Source organism: Arachis stenosperma, chromosome 5 (genome assembly GCF_014773155.1).
Source record: "Arachis stenosperma cultivar V10309 chromosome 5, arast.V10309.gnm1.PFL2, whole genome shotgun sequence".
NCBI classification, from domain to species: domain Eukaryota; kingdom Viridiplantae; phylum Streptophyta; class Magnoliopsida; order Fabales; family Fabaceae; genus Arachis; species Arachis stenosperma.
The window spans coordinates 12,860,715-12,883,367 of NC_080381.1; the positions used below are offsets into that span (position 1 = coordinate 12,860,715).

General features: G+C 35.5%; 1 protein-coding gene across 1 annotated transcript; it reads left to right on the forward strand.

Annotated features, from left to right (window-relative positions):
- Positions 1-14,939: 14,939 nt before the first annotated feature.
- Positions 14,940-16,702, forward strand: LOC130979140 (AAA-ATPase At2g18193-like). Its single transcript, XM_057902505.1, has one exon. It carries the CDS (start codon positions 15,026-15,028, stop codon positions 16,463-16,465), a length of 1,440 nt encoding a protein of 479 aa, XP_057758488.1. The 5' UTR covers positions 14,940-15,025; the 3' UTR covers positions 16,466-16,702.
- Positions 16,703-22,653: the final 5,951 nt, after the last annotated feature.

A 22,653-nucleotide genomic window follows, 5' to 3' on the forward strand; every position in this document is an offset into this window, starting at 1 on the left:
ATGTGGTGGCATTACTTTTGTCTTCTGAATGTATGCTTAAACAGTGCATATGTATCTTGAATTTTGTGGTTCATGAAGGTTGGCTCTTGAAAGAATGATGAAAAAGGAGACATGTTACTGAGGATCTGAAAAATCATTAGAAATGGTTCTTGAAGCAAGAAAAAGCAGTGAATACAAAAAAAAAGAAAAAAAAAGAGAGACGAAAAAAAAACCGAAAAAAAAGGAAAGAGAAAAAGAAAGAAAAAGAAAGAATAAAGTTGTGATCCAAGGCAAAAAGAGTGTGCTTAAGAACCCTGGACACCTCTAATTGGGGACTTTAGCAAAGCTGAGTCACAATCTGAAAAGGTTCACCCAATTATGTGTCTGTGGCATGTATGTATCCGGTGGTAATACTGGAGGACAGAGTGCTTTGGGCCACGGCCAAGACTCATAAAGTAGCTGTGTTCAAGAATCATCATACTTAACTAGGAGAATCAATAACACTATCTGGATTCTGAGTTCCTAAAGAAGCCAATCATTCTGAGTTACAAAGGATAGGGTGAGATGCCAAAACTGTTCAGAGGCAAAAAGCTAAAAGCCCCGCTCATCTAATTAATACTGATCTTCATAGATGTTTTTGGAATTCATTGCATATTCTCTTCTTTTTATTCTATTTGATCTTCAGTTGCTTGGGGACAAGCAACAATTTAAGTTTGGTGTTGTGATGAGCGGATAATTTGTACGCTTTTTGGCATTGTTTTTAGTATGTTTTTAGTATGATCTAGTTAGTTTTTAGTATATTTTTATTAGTTTTTAGTTAAAATTCACTTTTCTGGACTTTACTATGAGTTTGTGTGTTTTTCTGTGATTTCAGGTATTTTCTGGCTGAAATTGAGGGATCTGAGCAAAAATCTGATCCAGAGACTCAAAAGGACTGCAGATGCTGTTGGATTCTGACCTCCCTGCACTCGAAGTGGATTTTCTGGAGCTACGAAAGCCCAATTGGCGCGCTCTCAACGGCATTGGAAAGTAGACATCCTGGGCTTTCCAGCAATATATGATAGTCCATACTTTGCCCAAGATTTGATGGCCCAAACTGGCGTTCAAAGTCACCTCAAGAAATCCCAGCGTTAAACGCTGGAACTGGCACCCAAATGGGAGTTAAACGCCCAAACTGGCATAAAAGCTGGCGTTTAACTCCAAGAAGAGTCTCTACACGAAATTGCTTCATTGCTCAGCCCAAGCACACACCAAGTGGGCCCGGAAGTGGATTTTTATGTCATTTACTCATCTTTGTACACCTTAGGCTACTAGTTATCTATAAGTAGGACCTTTTACTATTGTATCTGTAGACTTTGGTAGCTATCTTCGTTTTATGCTATCTTAGATCATTGGGAGGCTGGCCATTCGGCCATGCCTAGACCTTATGCTTATGTATTTTCAACGGTGGAGTTTCTACACACCATAGATTAAGGTGTGGAGCTCTGCTGTACCTCGAGTATTAATGCAATTACTATTGTTCTTCTATTCAATTCCGCTTGTTCTTTGTCCAAGATATCACTTGTTCTTCAACTTGATGAAGGTGATGATCCGTGACACTCATCATCATTCTCACTCATGAACAAGGTGACTGACAACCATTCTTGTTCTACAAGCAATCAAAGCTCTAGTGAATATCTCTTGGATTCCTGATAACACGATGCATGGTTGATCGCCTGACAACGAGCCAGCCATTCCGTGAGATCAGAGTCTTCGTGGTATAGGCGAGAACTGATGGCGGCATTCAAGAGAATCCGGAAGGTCTAACCTTGTCTGTGGTATTCTGAGTAGGATTCAATGATTGAGTGACTGTGACGTGCTTCAAACTCCTGAAGGCGGGGCGTTAGTGACAGACGCAAAAGAATCACTGGATTCTATTCCGGCCTGATTGAGAACCGACAGATGGATAGCCGTGCCGTGACAGGGTGCGTTGAACATTTCCAATGAGAGGATGGGAGGTAGCCACTGACAACGGTGAAACCCTTGCATAAGCTTGCCATGGAAAGGAGTAAGAAGGATTGGATGAAGACTGTAGGAAAGCAGAGAGACGGAAGGGAAGGCATCTTCATACGCTTATCTGAAGCTCTCACCGATGATATACATAAGTATCTCTATCTTTATCTTTATGTTATTTTCGTTTATCACTATACCCATTTGAGTCTGCCTGACTGAGATTTACAAGGTGACCATAGCTTGCTTCATACTAACAATCTCCGTGGGATCGACCCTTACTCACGTAAGGTATTACTTGGACGACCCAGTGCACTTGCTGGTTAGTTGTGCGAAGTTGTGTAATGCCATGGAATTGAACTACCAAGTCTTTTGGGGTTCATGACCGGGGATTATGAGAGTTGTGAAAAGTATTGTTCACAATTTCGCACACCACTGGGTGTGGAGTTTTTTTCCACAGATCCTGACCTTTCACTGGATTCACGTTGAAGCAATAAGTCTTCCTGTATGCTTCCATCTTCAACCAGTCGTGACAATAGTCTTCAGCACGTTTGTCATTTTTATCCTGTATAGCTGAGATTGCATGCATACACGGCATCCCTTACATAGACAAACCAATCATTATTTGAAGATCGTGCATAAAAGTAAATTACAGTAACTTAATGTTGAATTTTTTACCTGTTAGTTGCCAAAAACGACAGCTGCATGTATGCTTTCCCAGGTCAACCACCATATTGGTTGGCCAGCCATGAACTTCATACAGTTCTTCTTTTTCATCACCAGACCATTGAGGAGCCAAGTGGCTAGACAACGCTGTCATGGCTTCAAGTCTGCTCTGCTGAACAGGGGGGAGAATCCCTTGATAATTCTCTAGCTTTTTCCGATTGTCAACAATACTCTTCATGATGATTCTTCTTACTTCCTCAGCTAATGTCAGAATCGGCTTGCCCCTATCATGCTTGATTTTTACGTTGAAAGACTCGCATGCATTGTTGCATATGTTATCCACCTTTGGCATTTCACTGAAGTGGGCCTTTGTCCATGCATCTTTTGGCCATTTGTCGAGATATTCCCATGCTTTTTGATTAATTAGCTTCACTCTGTTCATGTTTCTGTTGAATTCAACTGTTGTCCTAGACCGAGCACATTCCCAAACCATATCTTTCAGTTCAGTACTAGACAACTGTTTTGAGAAATTGCGCCATAAATGCCAGACGCAGAATCGATGGTGTACCCTGGGAAATACTTCCTGAACAGCTGGTATTAACCCCTGCAAGTTAAAACAGACACGACAAGATAACATGTCAAAATCGTCCCTACAATAACTTCATTAAATCAAATACATCCCTGAATGTTACTTCATTAAATCAAAGTAGTCCCAGTATTGTCTTATCGTAAATCAATAAAGTGCTAACCTTCTGCATGTCTGAAACGAAGCACCATTTGTTCTCCCTGTAGTCTCCCAGGTCATTGTGCAGTAACTCAATGAACCACTTCCAATTGTCCTTGTTCTCAACACTGACTATGGCATAAGCAATCACAAGTATGTGATTGTTAGCATCCTGCCCACAAGCTGTTAAAATATGACCCCCATGTAGTGTTTTCAGAAACGCTCCATCAAGACCAATTAAGGGTCTACAACCAGCCTTAAAACCCCTCTTGCAGGCATCAAGGCAAACATAAAAGCGATCAAACAGGGGAGGACTCTCAGGCATGGGGATAACAGACACTTGAACTGTGGAGCCGGGGTTACTAGTCAGCAACTCATTGGCATAGTCCCACACCAACCCATATTGAGCTATCTCATCACCCTCGACTATTTTCCTAGCGGTTTTCAAAGCTCTTGTAATGCATGTGCTATTGAGATAGACGTTGCACTTTCTAACAAACCAGTCATAAACCTCTTGATGCTTCATGGTTGGGTGTTTTCTAAGCTTAGGTACTAGTTTACTCAGAGTCCAAGTTTGGGTTGCAGCTCTGTTTTTCCTCCTTTTTGGACAAGTGTGACTATCTACTAGTGTCTTAATTTGCCAAGAACCATCTTGCTTATTACATGCACAGTAAACTACCCAGGGACAATCTTCAGACTTACAGACAGCCCTAACTCTAACTTTGTCATTTTTTGAAAACATAATATTTCTACCCCACTGGATTGTATAATCCCTAGTTGCTTGCATGAATTCAGACTTGGACTTAAATACCATACTGACCTCGAATTTCAACTCTCCAAACTTTGTTTTGTCATTGAACTGAGGGTACACAGCTGGTGATTCTTCATCAGACTCCAACACCTTATCAGAATCCTCTGAATGCCAGGAGTCAGCATCTGAGGCAGCATCACTATCATCTAAATCTGGTAACAAAAAGTTTAACACATTAGAAACCCTAACATTTGCAAAATAATTTATGAAACAACTAACCCTAATGGAATTAACGTACCAGACTCAGAACTTTCTTCATCTTCAGACCCCTCATAGCTGGAATCATCAGTGTCTATCTCTTTATCAGCTAGTCTTTTCTTAGGGGGCTTCTGCTTTTCTTTGACTTCAGACCTGCTATCCCTTTTTCCACTTCTTTTTCCCTTCCCAGAGTCACTATCACTCTCACTGCTATAGAGGTTGTCTCCTACAACTTTTGGAGGCCTATACAGTTCATCTTCAGTACTCTCATAAGAGTCATGAGAGTCAGTGTCATCTTCCTGGAGGGGAGCTTCCTTCAATTGTCTTCCAGATCTTGTGACTTTGTAGCCACTGCTATTTTGTTTGTCCTTTGCCCCTTGTGAGTTATTGCCTGCCTCTGATGACGAATTTGATTGAGGTGGGACTAATTTGGCCTGATAACTGGTCTTCTTGGCCTGAGGAACAGGCTTCATGGGCTGAGCAGTTGTCTTCTTGGGCTGAGATGTTGTCTTCTTGGGCTGGTGGGCTGCTTTATTGGGCTGAGACATGGGCTTCACCTTTGGTTGATTGGGCTCAGATATGGGCTTCATTGTTGGATTGGGCTGTGACTTGGGCTGTGAGGTTGTTCTGTTGGGGTGAGAGGTTTGCTTCCGGGAATGAGGATCAATTGTTGTGGGTTTCTTCACAGCTTGGGAGCTGCACTTCCCCTGTTTCAACCTTTCTGCTTCCACATTCACTACTTCCTCCTCAATCTGGTCTACTATACAAGGCTGAGAGATACAATGCTCCAGGTAGATATTGATCATATTGTGGTTTCTCCTGCAATCCTTGCACATGGCAACCAAGTCTGCGTCTGTAACTCCAGGATCTTTCCACCAACAATTTCTAGCTTCAATGTAACCCAACTCCCTGTAATAACCCCTTACAAAGAAGACGTCAAGCGTGTCTCCTTCAACCCCCATCAACACCTCTGTATAATTGGGTTCGTATACCATATCTCCTTCCACATTCTTCTTAAACAGTCCCCCATGGTGAAACACAAAGGTCATCGGAGGACCTTCCATCTACAAGCAGAAACAAGAAAACCTCCTTAGCCCACACAAATTGCAACTGCCTATTCTCAATCATAACATAACAAACCCTAACCCCAAAACAAACATGCAACAACGAAAACTAACTCTCATTAACATGAAACACCCATAACACAATATCATCACAACGGCATTCAATGAAATGCATTCTGACACTTAAACAATAGTCACACAAACTCCTACCCTTAATCAGACAGAGATATATAGAACGCCACCCCTAAGACATCAGGCTACAAACTGACTTCAAAAAAAAGGAAAAAACTTTAATGCTTACCTCTAACCATCACGCTTGCTTCTTCCACAATCAATGTTGCTAACAGCTGACGACCGCTCTTCTCAGTACCAACAGCTACTCGGCTTTGATCGTCAACCAACGACGACAAACGTGGATGGCGATGTTCGAATGCAAGGTGAAGGGGTTAGGGCATGGCTTGAGGGAGACGAAACAATTTGGAGCCAGACATGGAGATACTCGTTATGGAAGATGGTGAATCCACTCTGCAATGTTTTGAATCCACTTTCTCCACAAAATGACGCCGTATCATGTCTATCTGGACATTCGCTCAAAACGGCGTCGTATTCCTTCTCTGCCAGCATGGCAGTTAACGTGCCACATGAGCAGACGTTAGCCATGTCATCAAGCAAATTGACGGAAGGACGAACGTGATTAACTCGTGTCACTTTCGGGGACTCTTTTGATTAACTTTATCTTCCAGGGACTAATATGGAGATCGAGGTATCTTTCTGGGACAATTTTGAGTATTAACTCAAAAGGATAATAATTATATTATAGCCATTTGTTATGCAAAATTTTTGTAAATTTCAGTTAGTTCGATATCTAATATAAGAACGAAACCTACTCTTCTTTGCGAATAATAATTTACCATGTATCATAGTCTATCATCTTTGTCATGAAGAAGAGAAGAAGATTTTTTTGTTGTTTTTCTTTAAATGATGAACTAGAAAGTTAAAATAAAATTAACTTGCGAAAATAACTACTTCGAATGCAAATAAAACTTGGCTGAACATAAAGTTTGTTGCAGAAGTAAATAAAATATATTAAAGAGGAGCTTCAAATGTAAAATTACTGGAATTAAATTTGCTAAAAAGATAAAATTTTATGAAAATAAAGTACAGAATTTGAATTTGAAAGAGAATATAAAGATATGGAAGAAATCCTCCAAAAAATAAATTTGTGATAGACTCAGCAAGTTGCTGCGATGTGAGTGTGTGAAAGTATTTTATGAAAAATAATTCTAACTCTTTATTCTAATCCTAAAACTCCAATTTATAGATAATTATAACAATTAAAAATTATAATTATATCTAACAACTGTCAATGCAAGAACTGCTTTTAGATGACTTGTTCCTGGCGACACACTTGTATAATTATGACTTCAATAGAGTACGTAATTAAATACATAACTAATTAATGGAATCTATTCAGTTCCATTTCAAAATCATAATCGTTGATTCTTTTCAAACCAACGGTACCGATTTGATTGCGAAATGGAATGGTGACTTCTTTCCATTTAATGACAGGACTTTTCTTTTTTCAAAAATTATTTAGTTATTTATTTCATTATCTATTTCCTTTGTCTATTTTAGTTTAATAAAATATGTTGAACTGGGGACTTCATATCTATAACTAAAAGCGCTGAGTTATAACTCATCATTTAAAGCTCAACTTGCTTTATCAAACTATCACCAGGTCAAATTTAGAGACTATGATATATTCGTTATAACTCGACTATAAACTTTATAGATCGGTGATAAATAACAAACATCAAAACAAATATTAAAACGCTCAAATATGCTATTTTTTCCCATTAAAGTAAAATTAATCGAAAACATAACTGTTGATACTTCTCCCCAAATATAAATAGGAGGTAAGAAATTAATTTAAAAATAACTTGAATACAGAGCTTATTATTCACTCACTGACTTAAGCGTCAGAATACATTTTTGCAAGTGCCCACTTCTTTATTCTTTCTTAGTGCCGAGGTATAACTCATCCAGATGGAAAGCTTGGAGTTAATTACCGGTGGATAAGCTATACCACAGTCAACCCTCACGAAAACAAAACTTATTAATACAAAAAAATAACAATAATTGATTTTATAATTTATTTAAATATATAAATCTAATTAAATAATTATATAATTTTTTTTGCACTGTGTACAGAATTAAACTTTTGCAAACAAAAAATGAGTAAATAGTCAAAATGGTCCCTGAAAGATCACGCGATGTCCAATTTGCTCCCTGAAAGATTTTTTAATAAAAATTATCCTCAAAAGATTTCCAGTTAGTCATGTTAGTCCTTCCGTCAACTCTCCCACTAACGTCGTTAATGGAAGCTGACATGGCACGTTTGGATCCATTTTAGCTATAAAAACGACGTCGTTTTAAGTGTGTGAAGAGTCAGGGGAGAAACGACGCCATTTTAAGTGTGTGAGGAACTAAAGGAGAAACGGCGCCGTATAGGGTGAGTAAGAAGCCAAAAGGCCTAACTCATTCTACTTGAAACATACTCGTCACACTTAGTAAAAAAAAAACCCTGTTTGTCGTTGCTCTGTGAACGCAGCAACAAAGCTCCGTTGAAGATTACCAAGACTGGAATCTGAAGCACGATCATATGGCCAGTGTCGTTCGTGTCTTCTCCGGCGACAAAGGTTTTGATTTCGCAAGCAAGATAGGAAGGAAGTCGACGCTACTACAAGGTATGTGAAATGTTTTTTTTTTATAACCTATATGCTATATTTGATTATAAAAGAGCGAATGAGTTCTTGATAGTGTTATTTTACTTGGATGAAATGAGTTCCTGACATTGTTATTTGTACCCGAGTGATTTGGTTTGCAATAGAGCAGGTGTCTCTGTTTTTTTTCATGTTGATGGCAATGGGTTTGTTGTAGTTAATAAACTTATTTTAAATGTGTTTAGGTTCGAATTTGTAGGTGATTTATAGTTTAGCGTTGTTATTTTTGGATTTTGGTTAGGGTTTGTGAACTCTGATCGATGGAGCTAAACATGCATTAGGCTACGTTTTTGAAAATAGAGTAAACGGAATGAATTGTTTTCTAATACATACTGCAAAGGATATGAATGTTAATTTTTCTGAATTTGAAATTATGTTTACAAAAGATCATGCAATTTTTCTCTAATTATGTTTATTGGACTGCTTCCCAGGAATAAGATCATGCATTGTCATGAGATACAAAATGGAGATAAGAAATTGTTCATGTTCTAGGTAGCATGAAAAACAATCCTTGGCTGATAAGTTTACTTGTATGATATTACTTGTCTGATATTACTTAGGTGATACTCTTATAGAATATGAATGCTAATTTTCCTTGTAAGCTATTACTAATGAGTTAAACTTTTTTTTTTGACAAAACTCTTTGTAGTCAGATAATGTACATGATATAGTTGTTTGTCATTTTGCGATTAGGCTGACTTTTATCTTTATTCATCTGTAGATGGAAGGACCTCCAATGACATTTGTATTTTTTCACGGTGGCAAGTTTAAAATCGATATAAGGGAATGATGATTTATGAACCAAATCACACGGAAGTGTTAATGGGTATTGAAGCAGATACAGCAGATCACATGGCTAGAGTTAAAGTAATTAATCAGGCTGCCTGGAAATATCTAGACAAGCGATCGAAGGAAGCTTGGACGAAGGCGTATTTTAGTAATGTGCCCAAGTTGGATAATTTGCAACAATGTGAGCGAATCGTTTAATGCAAAAAATCAAGCACGAAAGACACAAGCCTATATTGACTTTGGCTGAAGAAATCAAACAGATTGTCATGAAGAGCATGATTGATAACCGACAGAAGCTAATGGGTTATCAAGGCATTCTTCTTCCGGTGCAACAAAGTAGACTTGAGGGATTGATTAAGCTATCTACGAATTGGGTTCTTCATTGGTCTGGTGATGAAAAAGAATGTCTTTATGAGGTACAAGGCTGGCCAACTAATATGGTTGTGGACTTGGGTAACCACACATGCATTTGTAGATTCTGGCAACTCACAAGTATATACTCCAACTCAATTTTGTTATACTTATACAATGTCAAAAATATCAATTAAGGAATTGTTTTGTCATCTAGGAATGCCATGCATGCATGCAATTGCAGCCATACAAGATAAGAATAATAAGAGGCCAGAGGAGTATTGTCATGAATGGCTAAGGATGGAATCATACAGAAGAACTTATGCTTTCAATGTCAACCCGGTTAAGGGACAAGATTTTTGGGAGAAAACACCATCCCCAGCCCCCGTTCCACCCCCAATTAAGCCCAAGCCAGGAAGGCCAACAACAAAGAGAAGAAAAGACAAGAATGAGGGCCCTTCTGACATAAGGTTAAAGATGAAGCGAAAATACAATCTCATCAGGTGCATGTTCTGCGATGAAGTTGGTCATAACAAGAGAACTTGTCCAAAGAAGAAATAGATAGAGGCTGAGGAACAAGCAAGGCAAATGCAGCTAAAACTTGCAGTTGTAACTACTGCTGCCCCTCCATCTGATGCTGACCATGCTGTCCCAGTTACTAAGCCACCCGTAGTCGAGCAAAACGCTCCAACTGAGCTTGTACTTAGTCAAACGGAACCCTACCCATAACACAACACACGCAAAACTCACAAAAGGTTGCATTTGTAACTTGGAAAAATTAGATGTTGTTGTATATATATATTTGTAACTGAAGTTGTCCTTGAATGTTGGATGAAATTCTTGCTAAAAATTACACAGAAAACTGTTCCAAGGCCATCAAAACTAAAAGTTGTTAAGGGAAGAGCCAGAGAAAAATCTTCCCCCCAAGTTGTAGCAACATCAACAGCTTCTATTTTTGCTGAAACCATTAGGAGAACTAGCTCTACCACTACCAAGAGACTTGCAGACTTTATGACGTTTGTTCCTACTCCAGGATTCAAACCTTCTAGGAAGAAAGATAAACCTACTTAATGTTGTTATCTGAACATTATGTAATTAGGGCTAGTGATATATTTTTTGTATAGGGCTTTCTTATTGCCATTAAAAACATTGAGGTTGGTTTTAATGTGAAGTCTCTTTTTTTGGTTTAGCCCTTTGATTAAGTTAATATGGTTAGCTTTTTGGATGTCGATCAGACAATTATGATCAAACAATGTTGTTGTTTTAGTTTCAATATATGAAAATATTTTGTTTATCTACATATCATTGTAATCTTGTGTAATTAGGTACAATTGTGTAATGTGTTTACTAATTTCATAAAGTGTTAACTTCAACCATTACTTTTAAGTTCAATTAACCAAGTTACAATTTAAAGGATAACCTTGCTAAAATAAAATTTAGAAAAACAAGTTTCTCAATTAAAGGCTAAATTGAATATAATAAGACATATCTTCTAGTTCTTGTTCATACCAAATTGCATGCCTAAATACAAATTAATTGCACTATCACTTGAAAATACAAAATGTGCAAATTAAACCCACAAATAAAATCACAATTATCAATCCAATGAACACAAAAGTCATTAGCATTCCTACAAGTCTCACTTCTGCTTCCAAACTCCCCATTCTCCATGCAATGTTTACTTTTCACTCATCATGATTGCTCTCTACTTCCGCATTAATTTCTGCATCTCTATTTTCTCCATCATATTCATTCTTATCAACCCACTTGAAGAAGTTGCAATGGCTGCTCTTTTGCAGAAATTTAAGGAACCCTATGGTTGAAAACCCTCACAACAAGTAAGAATATGAAGACAAAGGAATTTATGAGAACAACTCACTCGATATCTTGGACATGTATGGAACAATCTATCTGGATTCTCTGAAGTTCCAGATTTTTTAATCAATGTCTTCAACCCACAATGACATATCAGGTCTTCATTCTTCCTCTTTCTTCGCATAAACGAGCTAGACCCATGGCTACCAACTACGTGACAGGAGACCCCTCCACGACGACCTCCGTTTCCACCACCCATCATGCCGGCGAGCTCCAATTTTGGTTTCAGAACCTCTGCAACTGCACTCAACGTAAGGGGACATATATACACTATGAAGGGATTAGGGTTTATCAGTTAGGGATTAATTTGATGAAATTTCATAAAGTAGTCATGCTGGCAAACAACTAGGATTGATGGGGTGTACTGACATAGATCCTAACGTGCCATGTCAGCTTCTGTTAACGGCATTAGCGAGAGAGTTAACAGAAGGACTAACTGAAAATCTTTCTGGGATGATTTTGATTAGAAAAATCTTTCGAGGACCAAATTGGAGATCGCATGATCTTTCAGAGACCATTTTGATTGGAGAGGGCATTAGGTCGGGCGTTTGATTCCCCAGTTATATGTCGAACCTCTTCTTCTGAGAACTGTGCTAGTTGTTCTCGTGTTTCATTTAAGTATTTCTTCATGTTGGGGTCCTTGGCTTGATAGGTATTGTTAATCTATGAAGTTACCACTTGAGAGTCACTGAACACTATCAGCCTTTCTGCCCCCACTACTTTAGCTAGCTTTAAGCCAACAAGTAAGGCTTCATACTCTGCTTGGTTATTAGAAGCTGAAAATTCGAACCTTAACGAGAGTTCTATCCGAGTTCCTTATTCACTTTCTAAGATGATGCCTGTTCTACTACCGGATTTATTGGACGACCTATCTACGTATATGCTCCACGCTGTTGGGCTTCCCCGACTTTTGGTATATTCAGCTACAAAGTCAGCGAGATACTAGGATTTGATTACTATCCGAGTTTCATACCTCAAATCGAATTCGGACACTTCCACAGCCCATTGCAACATCCGTCCTGCTAAGTCTGTCTTTTGTAGAATGTGTTTCATTAGTTGATTAGTACGGACCTTTATGGTATGAGCCTAAAAATAAGGCTGGAGCCTTCGAAAGGTGAGAATAAGAGCATACACGAACTTTTTCTATCTTTTAATTGTTTAATTCTACTCCTTGTAAGGCTTTGCTGACAAAGTAGATGAGTTGTTGTCTGTTCTCATCTTCTATGATAAAAGCCAAGGCTATAGCTCGGCTCGCCACTGCTAGGTAGAGGACGAGCTCTTCTCCTGCTATAGGTCGGGTAAGTATGGATGTTGACCCAGAAAGATTTTGAATTATTGAAAGGCTTGCTCGCATTCTGGAGTCCACTCAAACTACTTCTTCTTTATGAGGATTGAGTATAGGGGTAGTGTTTTCAATGCTGACCCTGCTAGGAATCTGGATAAGGCTGCCAACCTTTCATTTAATTATTGAACTTCTTTGAGACAGGTCGGACTCTTCATGTATAGTATGGCTCTGCACTTGTCTGGGTTCGCTTCTATGCCTCTTTGAGTTAGTATGAAGCCTAAGAATTTTTGCGCCTCTAATGCGAAGGTGCATTTTGAGGGGTTTAGTCTCATCCCGTACTTTCTTATTGTAGAAAACACCTCGGAGAGATCAGACAAAAGTGTCGAGTCGACCTTGGTTTTAACAAGCATGTCGTCTGCATATACTTCTATAAATTTTTTTATGTGAGGGAAAAATACTTTACACATTAGTCGCTGGTATGTGGCACTGGCATTCTTTAATCCAAAAGGCATTTTTTAGTCACTGGTTTTTTAAAGAAGACTTATACAGTTTGAAAACTACAAAACCAGAAGAACTATTCAAATTAACCCAAATCCTTCTCCAAACCCCTTTAGCCTGAAAAAGAGAAAAGAACAACTCTACTGATGGTTTTATTTCCAAATATTCCATTTCAAAACACCTAAAAAAAGTCAAACTATTTGGATGAAGTTGAGAGAGAGCATAGTTCAATTGTTTTAGCACATCACATTTAAACCTATTAAATGATAGTTTCACCCGAGGTTCTTCCACCACACAACTCTGCATGTAAAAAGTATTTAAAATCACTTTTTTTTATGAAAAAGACGACCAGCTCTACTACATTGGTAACACTTCTACCCGAATTCCAGATTCTTCCCTCGCTATTTTTGATACATCTATTTCACCTACATTATCCTTATCCACGAATAAAGAACCACGTATTTTCACATCCTCACTAACCCACTTGAACAATCATCATCATCATCATCATTTTTTTGTATTTATTTTCCCTTTTTTTTAACCATCGTTTTCAGATAGCAAAGATGAAGAAGATGGTATAATAAACAAGAGTGATAGATACAGAAACTCACTTTTTTACTCATGTTTTTATCTCTTCTTTTTTCAACATGTTTTGATGAAAGAAAAATTACTTTTATGAAATCCTTCAGGATTCTAAATAAATACAATATCAAAATTAATGGAATCTATTTAGCTCCATTTCAAAATCATAATCCTTGATTATTTTCAAACTAGCAGTACCGATTGCATTGCAAAACAGAACGGTGACTTCTTTCCATTTAATGACAGGACTTTTCTTTTTCCAAAAATTATTTATTTATTTATTTCATTATCTATTTCTTTTGTCTGTTTTAGTTTAATAAAATATGTTGAACTGGAAACTCCATATCTATAACTAAAAGTGTTGAGTTAAACTCATTATTTAAAGCTCAACCTGCTTTATCAAACTATCACCAAGTCAAGTTTAGAGACTATGATATATTCATTATAACTCGATTACACGTTTTAACTCGACTATAAACATTATAGATCAGTGATAAATAACAAACATCAAAACACATATTAAAACGCTCTAATATACTATTATTCCCCATTAAAGTAAAATTACTCAAAAATTTAACTGTTGATACTTTGCCCTAAATATAAAAAGAAGATAAAAAATTAATTTAAAAATAACTTGAATACAAAGCTTATTATTCACTTACTACTTGAGCGTCACAATATATTTTGGTAAGTGTCCATCCAAATAAAAAGCTTGAAGATAAGTACCGGTGGATAAGATATACCACAGTCAACCCTCACGAAAACAAAACTTAGTAATACAAAGAAAAATAGCAATAATTAATTTTAAAATTTAGTTAAATATAAAAATTTAATTAAATAATTATATAAAATTTTTTGCACCATATCCAAAATTAAACTTTTGCAAACAAAAATAGAGAATGCTAGGGGAACAATAATTATTTTGAACAACATGAATAACTATCAATCAAATAAAAAACACACTACACTTCTAAATTAACCTTCTAAATTTTAATATTAAAATAAACATCCGTACACTAGTAAAATAAACATTCGATATATCTATTCTTTACATTGTTTAATATTTTCATTGTCTACCTATACTTTTCCAAAAAAAAAATAAAAAATACACCAAGGAAGAAAGAGAAAAAGCCCGGAGAAAAAGGAGATCTCGTCATAGATTTACTGATTTGTTATTATTCATAAAATAGCGCTTAAAGTCCTTGAAAATGTGTTTTGACATTTTAGTGAAAAAAGGAAAATGCAAAACCTTAAGATAGTAATGTGTTTTGACATTTTTGTTTTTCTAGCATTAACATAGAATAGCGTGGGGCGCACGGCGTTGAACTATTTTTTGACTTGTAACAAACAGCCTCATTACTAGAACCACTCTCCATCCCTTTCTTTCTTTCATATACCTGGGATCTTCATTTTCCAGTTTCCAGCATCATCATGAGTTCATACATGGCGTCTTTGTCTTCTTCCTTCACAAACTTTCGATCCGCTTCCTCATGGTTCGAGGTCTACGCCGCCTTCTCCACTCTCATGATCATTCTGAGAACAGCTGTCAACGACATCGTGCCGGAGAAGCTCCGCTCCTCCATTGCCAAAAAGCTCGAGTCATTCTTCTTCCCCACGCACAAACCAAACAACCTCGTATCCATCAGAATCAACCAAAGATGGGATGGCCAACACGGCGAACACAACGAACTCTACAACGCTGCTTCCAAGTACCTCCCAACCAGAATATCCGAAACCTACAAGGCCCTCAGATTAGCCAAATTGAACTCTCACAAAGGCCTCATGCTCGCAATCGACGCCAACCAAGAAGTAATCGACGAATTCGAAGGGATCCGGTATACTTGGACTCTCGATTTAGGCTCCGACCAAAATGCCGACTCCTCGAAATCCGATAAGGATCCGGCGTTTGTTCTAAACTTCAACGAGAAGCACAGAGACACCGTGATGAAGAGGTACATTCCGCACTTGCTTGCAACCTGCGAGGCCATGGATGCAGCGGACATGAGCATTAAGATATTTTCAATGGCGCACGGGTATTGGAACGAGAGTGAGTTGTGTCACCCTGCCACGCTGGACACGCTCGCTTTGGATCCTGAATTGAAGCGAACCATTGTGGATGATCTGGACCGGTTCTTGAAGAGGAAGGAGTTCTACAAGAAAGTGGGTAAGCCTTGGAAACGTGGCTACTTGTTGTACGGTCCTCCTGGAACGGGGAAATCTAGCCTCATTGCTGCCATTGCGAATTACTTGAAGTTCAATGTGTATGACTTGGAGCTGGACTCCATTACCTCCAACGAGAGCCTGATGCTACTGATGAGGAGTACAACCAGTCGTTCCATCATCGTCATTGAAGACATTGACTGCAACAAGGAGGTCCATGTTCGTCGCAGACAACAAGAAGACTTCGGGGACACTGATATAGAGTCAGTCCAGCATGACGATGCTGCCCCTGAAATTATAAAGGTTGACAAGTTTACCCTCTCGGCTTTGCTCAACTACATGGATGGCTTGTGGTCAGGCTACGGAGAGGAAAGGATTATAATATTCACCACGAACCACAAAGACAAGATTGACCCGGCATTGTTGAGGCCAGGCAGGATGGACATGCACATTCACTTGTCCTTCCTCAGAGCCAAGGCGTTTAGAATATTGGCCTCTAATTATTTGGACATTCCGGGGGACCAGCCTCATCCCCTGTTTCAGGAAATTGAGGACTTGTTGGACACAACAGATGTCACTCCAGCGGTGGTGGCAGAGCAGTTGATCAGAAGCGAAGATCCTGATGTTGCTTTGGATGGACTCTTTAAGTTCCTTCAAGAGATACACAATTCAGGCAAAAGTAGAGATTCCGCTGAGACTTTAGAGATTTGAGATGCACTCACCTTGTATCAATCAATATACCATTTGCTTTCAAGGCAGCCTTTATTTATTTATTTAGTTTACGATTGGTTTCTTCTGATTGTGGTAAGTGCTAAAGCGTTTCAGGCTAAGGCTAACGCGTTATATGGTATCTGTCATAGTCATAAAGGGAGATCACTAGTAGGAGGTAAAAAATATTGGAACTTAATGAAAGCAAATCTCGATTAATTATATATATTTTTTTTGTTATTTAGCATCTTGTTATTTGCTATTTCATGATTATGATCATGCAGTAGTGAATACCGGTAATAGTAGAGAGTACCTTATTGAATATTTTGTCTATTTTATTTATTTATTTTTTTATTTTCTATTATAATAAGCTTCATTTTTAATACGTTGAGTTTAAAAAAAATTTGTTAAATATATTATGAACAAAAAAAATTTAATATCAAAAATAAATTTTTATTAAAACTTTTAAAAATTTTCTTTTAAAAATTTAATTAATATGTGTCTTTAAAGTACATAATAAAATTATTATTAATAGAAATTTAAAAAATTAATAAATATATAAAAAATTTAAATATATTTTTAATAAAAAAATTTTTAATTTATAATTTTAAGATAAACACTTTTTATTTTTTTTTATATTAGGTTGAGAATGATATTTTTTAGATTATGAATTGTTAAGATATTACTCTCAAATGTGGTATCGATTAATTTAAGATACAGAAATAAGATCTTTTGATTTATGAAAGATATAAAAATCACTCTCTAATTTATGAGAGGTATAAAATCGGACCCTTCAATTTTTTGGTACAAAAATTAGATCTTCTAATTTTTACTTCAAAAAGAATAACAAATTTAAAGTCCAGAGATCAGACTTAGTAACTGTTTTGTCGATTTTTAGCAAATCGACGGTGGTTCGATATCTAATGGTTTGGGAGTGAAACCTACTCCTCTTTATGAATACCAGATTTATTTTACATCAAAATCCATGCCTTTGACAGTGACGAAGTAGAAGGAACCAAGCTTTGCAAAAATTCAAAGTGAACAATAAAATTTAAATGTCTTAAATAATAGGAAAATCAAATTAAATAAAGGAAAATTGTTTAGAAAAAATAAAGGACAAATTGAAAGGTAAAGACGGAAAGGATAAAAGTTGCTAAATTTAAAGAAATCGAAATAACATTGCAAAAAAGACAAATTGCATGAAAAGGAAAATTGCAGGGAATTTAAATGAAAAGTAAAGATATGGAAGGAACTCTTCAAAAAAAAGACTCTTGACTGACTCAGTAAATCGCTGAGGATGTGAGTGAGTGCGAATGTTTTCTCCGAAAAGATTCCAACCTTTATTCCTTCAAGCTTTCACCCATTTATAGAAGTCCTCGACCAATCAAATTCAAATATAACTTCCACGTGCGGTTGATCCTTGAATAACCGTTTCCGCTCTTTATGTTTGTAACTTCCGCCAACTATCTTCACTTAGTAACTTTCTTTTATTGCTTCACTCTCTCGATGAGTCCTAATCGATCAGAATCTTCTTTTTCATCAATTGACTATCTTCAAGGAATCCAATACAGTTATTCTCCACTTCGAAGTTCATAACTTGTTTATCTTTTTCGACTAACAAATTGCACTGCTGACCTCTTCTTCGATATAATTGACATCCGTCGAGTCTGCCTCTTCGATTTCCACGCTGACCCTAAGTGTCAGCTTACTCTTCTTTGACAAAATTGGTCTTCGATGGCTTGACCAATTCGAAACTGACCCCAAATAATTGTACAAATTTTCGCAAATATTTTCACGTAGTGCATGACAAAATATTAGTGAAGCATCATGTCATTCTTAAAGAGCCTAGGAATTTTTTTTTTTAATTTATGGAAGAAAGAAATGCCCCCAAGTATTTGTTTTCGAACTCTTGAGGCAAAGTGGTTGTTTGTCGAACTCTTGGATCTTCGACATTTTGTTGAATATTTTCAGCCGTATTCATTTTTGATACCTCATCGAATTTTTTATGACAACATATTACCCAAATCCTGGTAATTTTTCTTTTCCTTCTCGGATCATTATGGTCAGAGAGTTGTCATATTTGATGTTTCGAAAATATCATAATCAAGAAAATTTTTTTTTCAAATTTCCAACTTCACAATTTCCAAAGTGAACAGAGAAGCTTTTTCTTATCTGAACTTTGATCAACTTTATAGAGTTTCAAAGTTAAATAAAGAAATTTTTTTCTTTTCCACATTTATATCTAACAACTGTCAATAACCACTTCTCTAGAACTTCTTTTTACAGACATATTTGTACATACTTTTATAGAGTACGCCACTCCTTCCAAAGTGTTCCAATATGCACCTGTAACTTGATAAAGTTCGAATTTGTCGAACATTGGCTTGTCGAAGAATTCAACAATATCTTGTCAAAAATATTATTTTTGATGATTTTTTTTTGCTAGATGGACAAAAGCAAAATACTTATCATCATTGAGTATTGTTTTCAACAAACTCATATTCAACCATTTCTCTTTCTTTCTTCTTTTCTTCTTTTATTTTTTCAACTTGTCGAACTTTCTCAGTCAAATAGGCTAAATCAAGAATATGCATATTGAGTAATTTTCGACGCATATACAAGCCAAGACCTTTGATGGCTATTTTGACGATCTTGCTTTCAGGGACCGACACATAACATTGATTGCGAGCATTTTTGAATCGAATTATATAGTAATCTATCGATTCTCCATCATCTCGTTCTATTGCAAGCAAATCTGTCAACGAGACATTCAATTCTTCTCTATAAAATTGAGTATGAAAAGCATTTTTCAATTGTGCCCACGTTAAAATCGAACTAGGTCTCAGATTTGAAAACCAAGTGAAAGTATTTTTGTTAATGAAGCAGGAAAAAACTTCATTCTCAGGTTTTTGTTATTTGCCAAATTTTTTAATTTGACCAAATAGTGAGCTATATGCTCGACAATTGACTCTCCAGCCTCTCCTGCAAATTTGTTCATTATTTTAGAATTTTTTACACCCATTGGCACTTCTGTCATTTGCACTGTAGAAGGAAAAGTAGAAACAAAATATGGTTGATGCATGAGACCCACGTTGATACCCATTCCATTGAGGACATCCTCGATAATCCTTGTCACCTGGTAATGATATCCACACTGTATGTGAAGTCTATTCAAAACTTCATCAGCATTTTGATCTCGTCGAACGAGATAAGGGATATTTTAATCCTTTTTAGGATTGTTAAATACATTTCTCTCATCATAATCGATAATTCGAGCAATTCTCTCGACTTGTTTAATCAGTCGATCATATTTTGACTCATTGATAGGATTCAAAATAGTAGTCATCTGGTGAGTCAACAGGTTGACTAAATCATGATGACTTTCGTCAATATATTGTCGAAACTCAGCCATTGATTCTGGCACATTTTCATATCTGACTGGAAATGTGTAACTGCTCATAGAAGACGTATAGCCAAGAGGAAGACCAAATGGAAGCCAACCTGCGGTTACTTGCGGTTGATTCTGCACTAGGGTGATCCTAGGGTGTGAATTTCGTCCACTACCACCAACACTTGCATCAATAACTGCAATATTCTCCCCAGAATGGAATCAAATTTGCAAAAATTTGTGTAGTAGTTATTGGGGGCATTATCACTTGTTTCTGCATTGCCATTTGAAATTTCGTCAGACATGGTAACAATTCTACCACTTCTTAATCGCATGCACCAAATATCAACACTGCACGTATAACGAAACAGTGGAAAACAAAAGATTTTGACACAATTAAAATTTAAAATTGTCCCATCGGGCATGCCAATTTGTTTTGTTAATTTTTAACAAATTGATGGTGGTTCGATATCTAATGGCCTGGGAGCGAAACCTACTCCTCTTTGTGAGTACTAGTTTTATTTTGCATCAAAATCCATGTCTTTGACAGTGGCGAAGTAGAAGGAACCAAGCTTTGTAGAAATTCAAAGTGAACAGTAAAATTTAACTATCTTGAATAAAAGAAAAATCAAATTAAATAAAAGAAAAGTGTTTATAAAAAATAAAGGACAATTGAAAGATAAAGACGGAAAACGATAAAAGTTGCTAAATTTAAAAGAATCGAAATAACATTGCAAAGAAGATAAATTGCATGAAAAGGAAAGTTGCAGGGAATTTAAATGAAAAGTAAAGACATGAAAGTAACTCTTCAAAGAAAAAGACTCTTAACTGACTCAGAAAGTCACTGGGATGTGAGTGAGTGTGAGTGTTTTCTTCAAAAAGATTCCAATCTTTTGTTCCTTCGAGCTTTCACCCATTTATAGAAGTCCTCGACTAATCAAATTCAAATATAACTTCCACGTGCGGTTGATCCTTGAATAACCGTTCCCGTTCTTTAAGTCTGTAACTTTCTTGGATTGCTTCACTCTCTCGATGAGTCCTAATGGATCAGAATCCTCTTTTTCATCAATTGACCATCTTCAAAGAATCCAATACAGCTCCACCTCGAAGTTCACAACTTGTTTATCTTTTTCGACTAACAAATTGCACTGCTAACCTCTTCTTCTACATAGTTGACATCTGTCGAGTCTGCCTCTTCGATTTTCACACTTAAGTCAACCGACTAATAGAGAGTACATACGGAGTACCTAATTGGCTTCAATCAAGTTAATTGTAACATGTAAATGGAGGTTGACCGAAATATTATTTTGGCACTTGGCAATGATCGAAGTCTAAACTTGTCAAACATGGACTTATCAAAGAATTCAATAACATCTTAATCGAAAATATTATTTTTCGATATAACAGTAACTTTTGTACTTTTTATATTTTAAAAATGTTCAAAATTACCATATTAAAAAAATAGAGTAATTACCCAAATCAGTCCTGAAGAATCTTAAAATTGAACATTTTAGTTTCTAAGAAAAATTAATACACAGATCAATTCCTAAAGTTTTACTCCGGTAGAGACCAATTAGTCCCAAGTTCATTTTCCGGCAGAGTAATTAACCAAATTAGTCCTCAAAGATTTTAAAAACGGACATTTTAATCCCAAAAAATATTAATATACAAATCAATCCCCAACGTTTCTCTCTGTTAGATATAACACTCCTCCATCCAAAAATAAAATAAAATAAAATAATTACTATTATTATTATTATTAATTGTACAATAATATTGTACTATATCTTTTGTATTCTTTAAACAAAAATAATGATAAATTTATTTATTATATATATAATATATAATCACTCAATAATAATAATAATAATAATAATAATAATAATAATAATAATTAATAAAATTATTAGAGATTATTCTACAAGAAATTTAAAATTAAAATTATTTGATATTTTTATATTTAATATAATAAAAAATGTCCAGTGTAAAAAAATATATTTATATTAAAAAATATTTTAATTTGGATTTATATTAAATAAATATTTTTTTTAATATAAATATACTTTTTAAAATAGAACATTTTTTTATTATATTAAATATAAAAATATCAAATAACTTTAACCTTGAATTTTTTGTAAAATAATCTCTAATAATTTTATTATTATTATTATTATTATTATTATTATTATTATTATTATTATTGAGTGACTATATATATATAAAAGAATCTAATGAATAAATTTATTATTATTGTTGTCCAAAAAATACAAAAAATTATAGTACAATATTATTATATAATTAATAATAATAATAATTTTATTATTTTATTTTATTTTATTTTTGGACGGAAGATTATTATGTCTAACAGAAAAAATGTTGGGGATTGATTTGAATATTAATTTTTTTTTGTACTAAAATGTCCATTTTTAAAATCTTTAGGGTCTGATCTGGATAATTACTCTATCGAAAAATAAACTCGAAACTGATTTATTTGTTAAAGTAAAATCTTCAGAATTGATCATTCAATGTTTTTATAATGATCAAATTTATGGTATTTTTTATTTAATATTTAATTTTTATCTAATTTATTTTTTATAATAAAATTAAATATTTATAATTTTTTTATTTTTATATTTTAAAATTTAAAATTAATTATTTAACTTTTTGTAACAATTAAAAATATTTTTTAAGTACTATAACAAGCATTTTTTATGATCTACAGCATTTAAAAGTTATGAAAAAGTTATCGTCTTCACTCTTGCATTATCACTGGAGCTAAAGGATAGAGTGCTGCACTGCTGCT

Excerpts from the sequence above, each read along its gene's own strand:
- LOC130979140 (XM_057902505.1), top strand. The coding sequence starts at position 15,026 with ATGAGTTCATACATGGCGTCTTTGTCTTCTTCCTTCACAAACTTTCGA.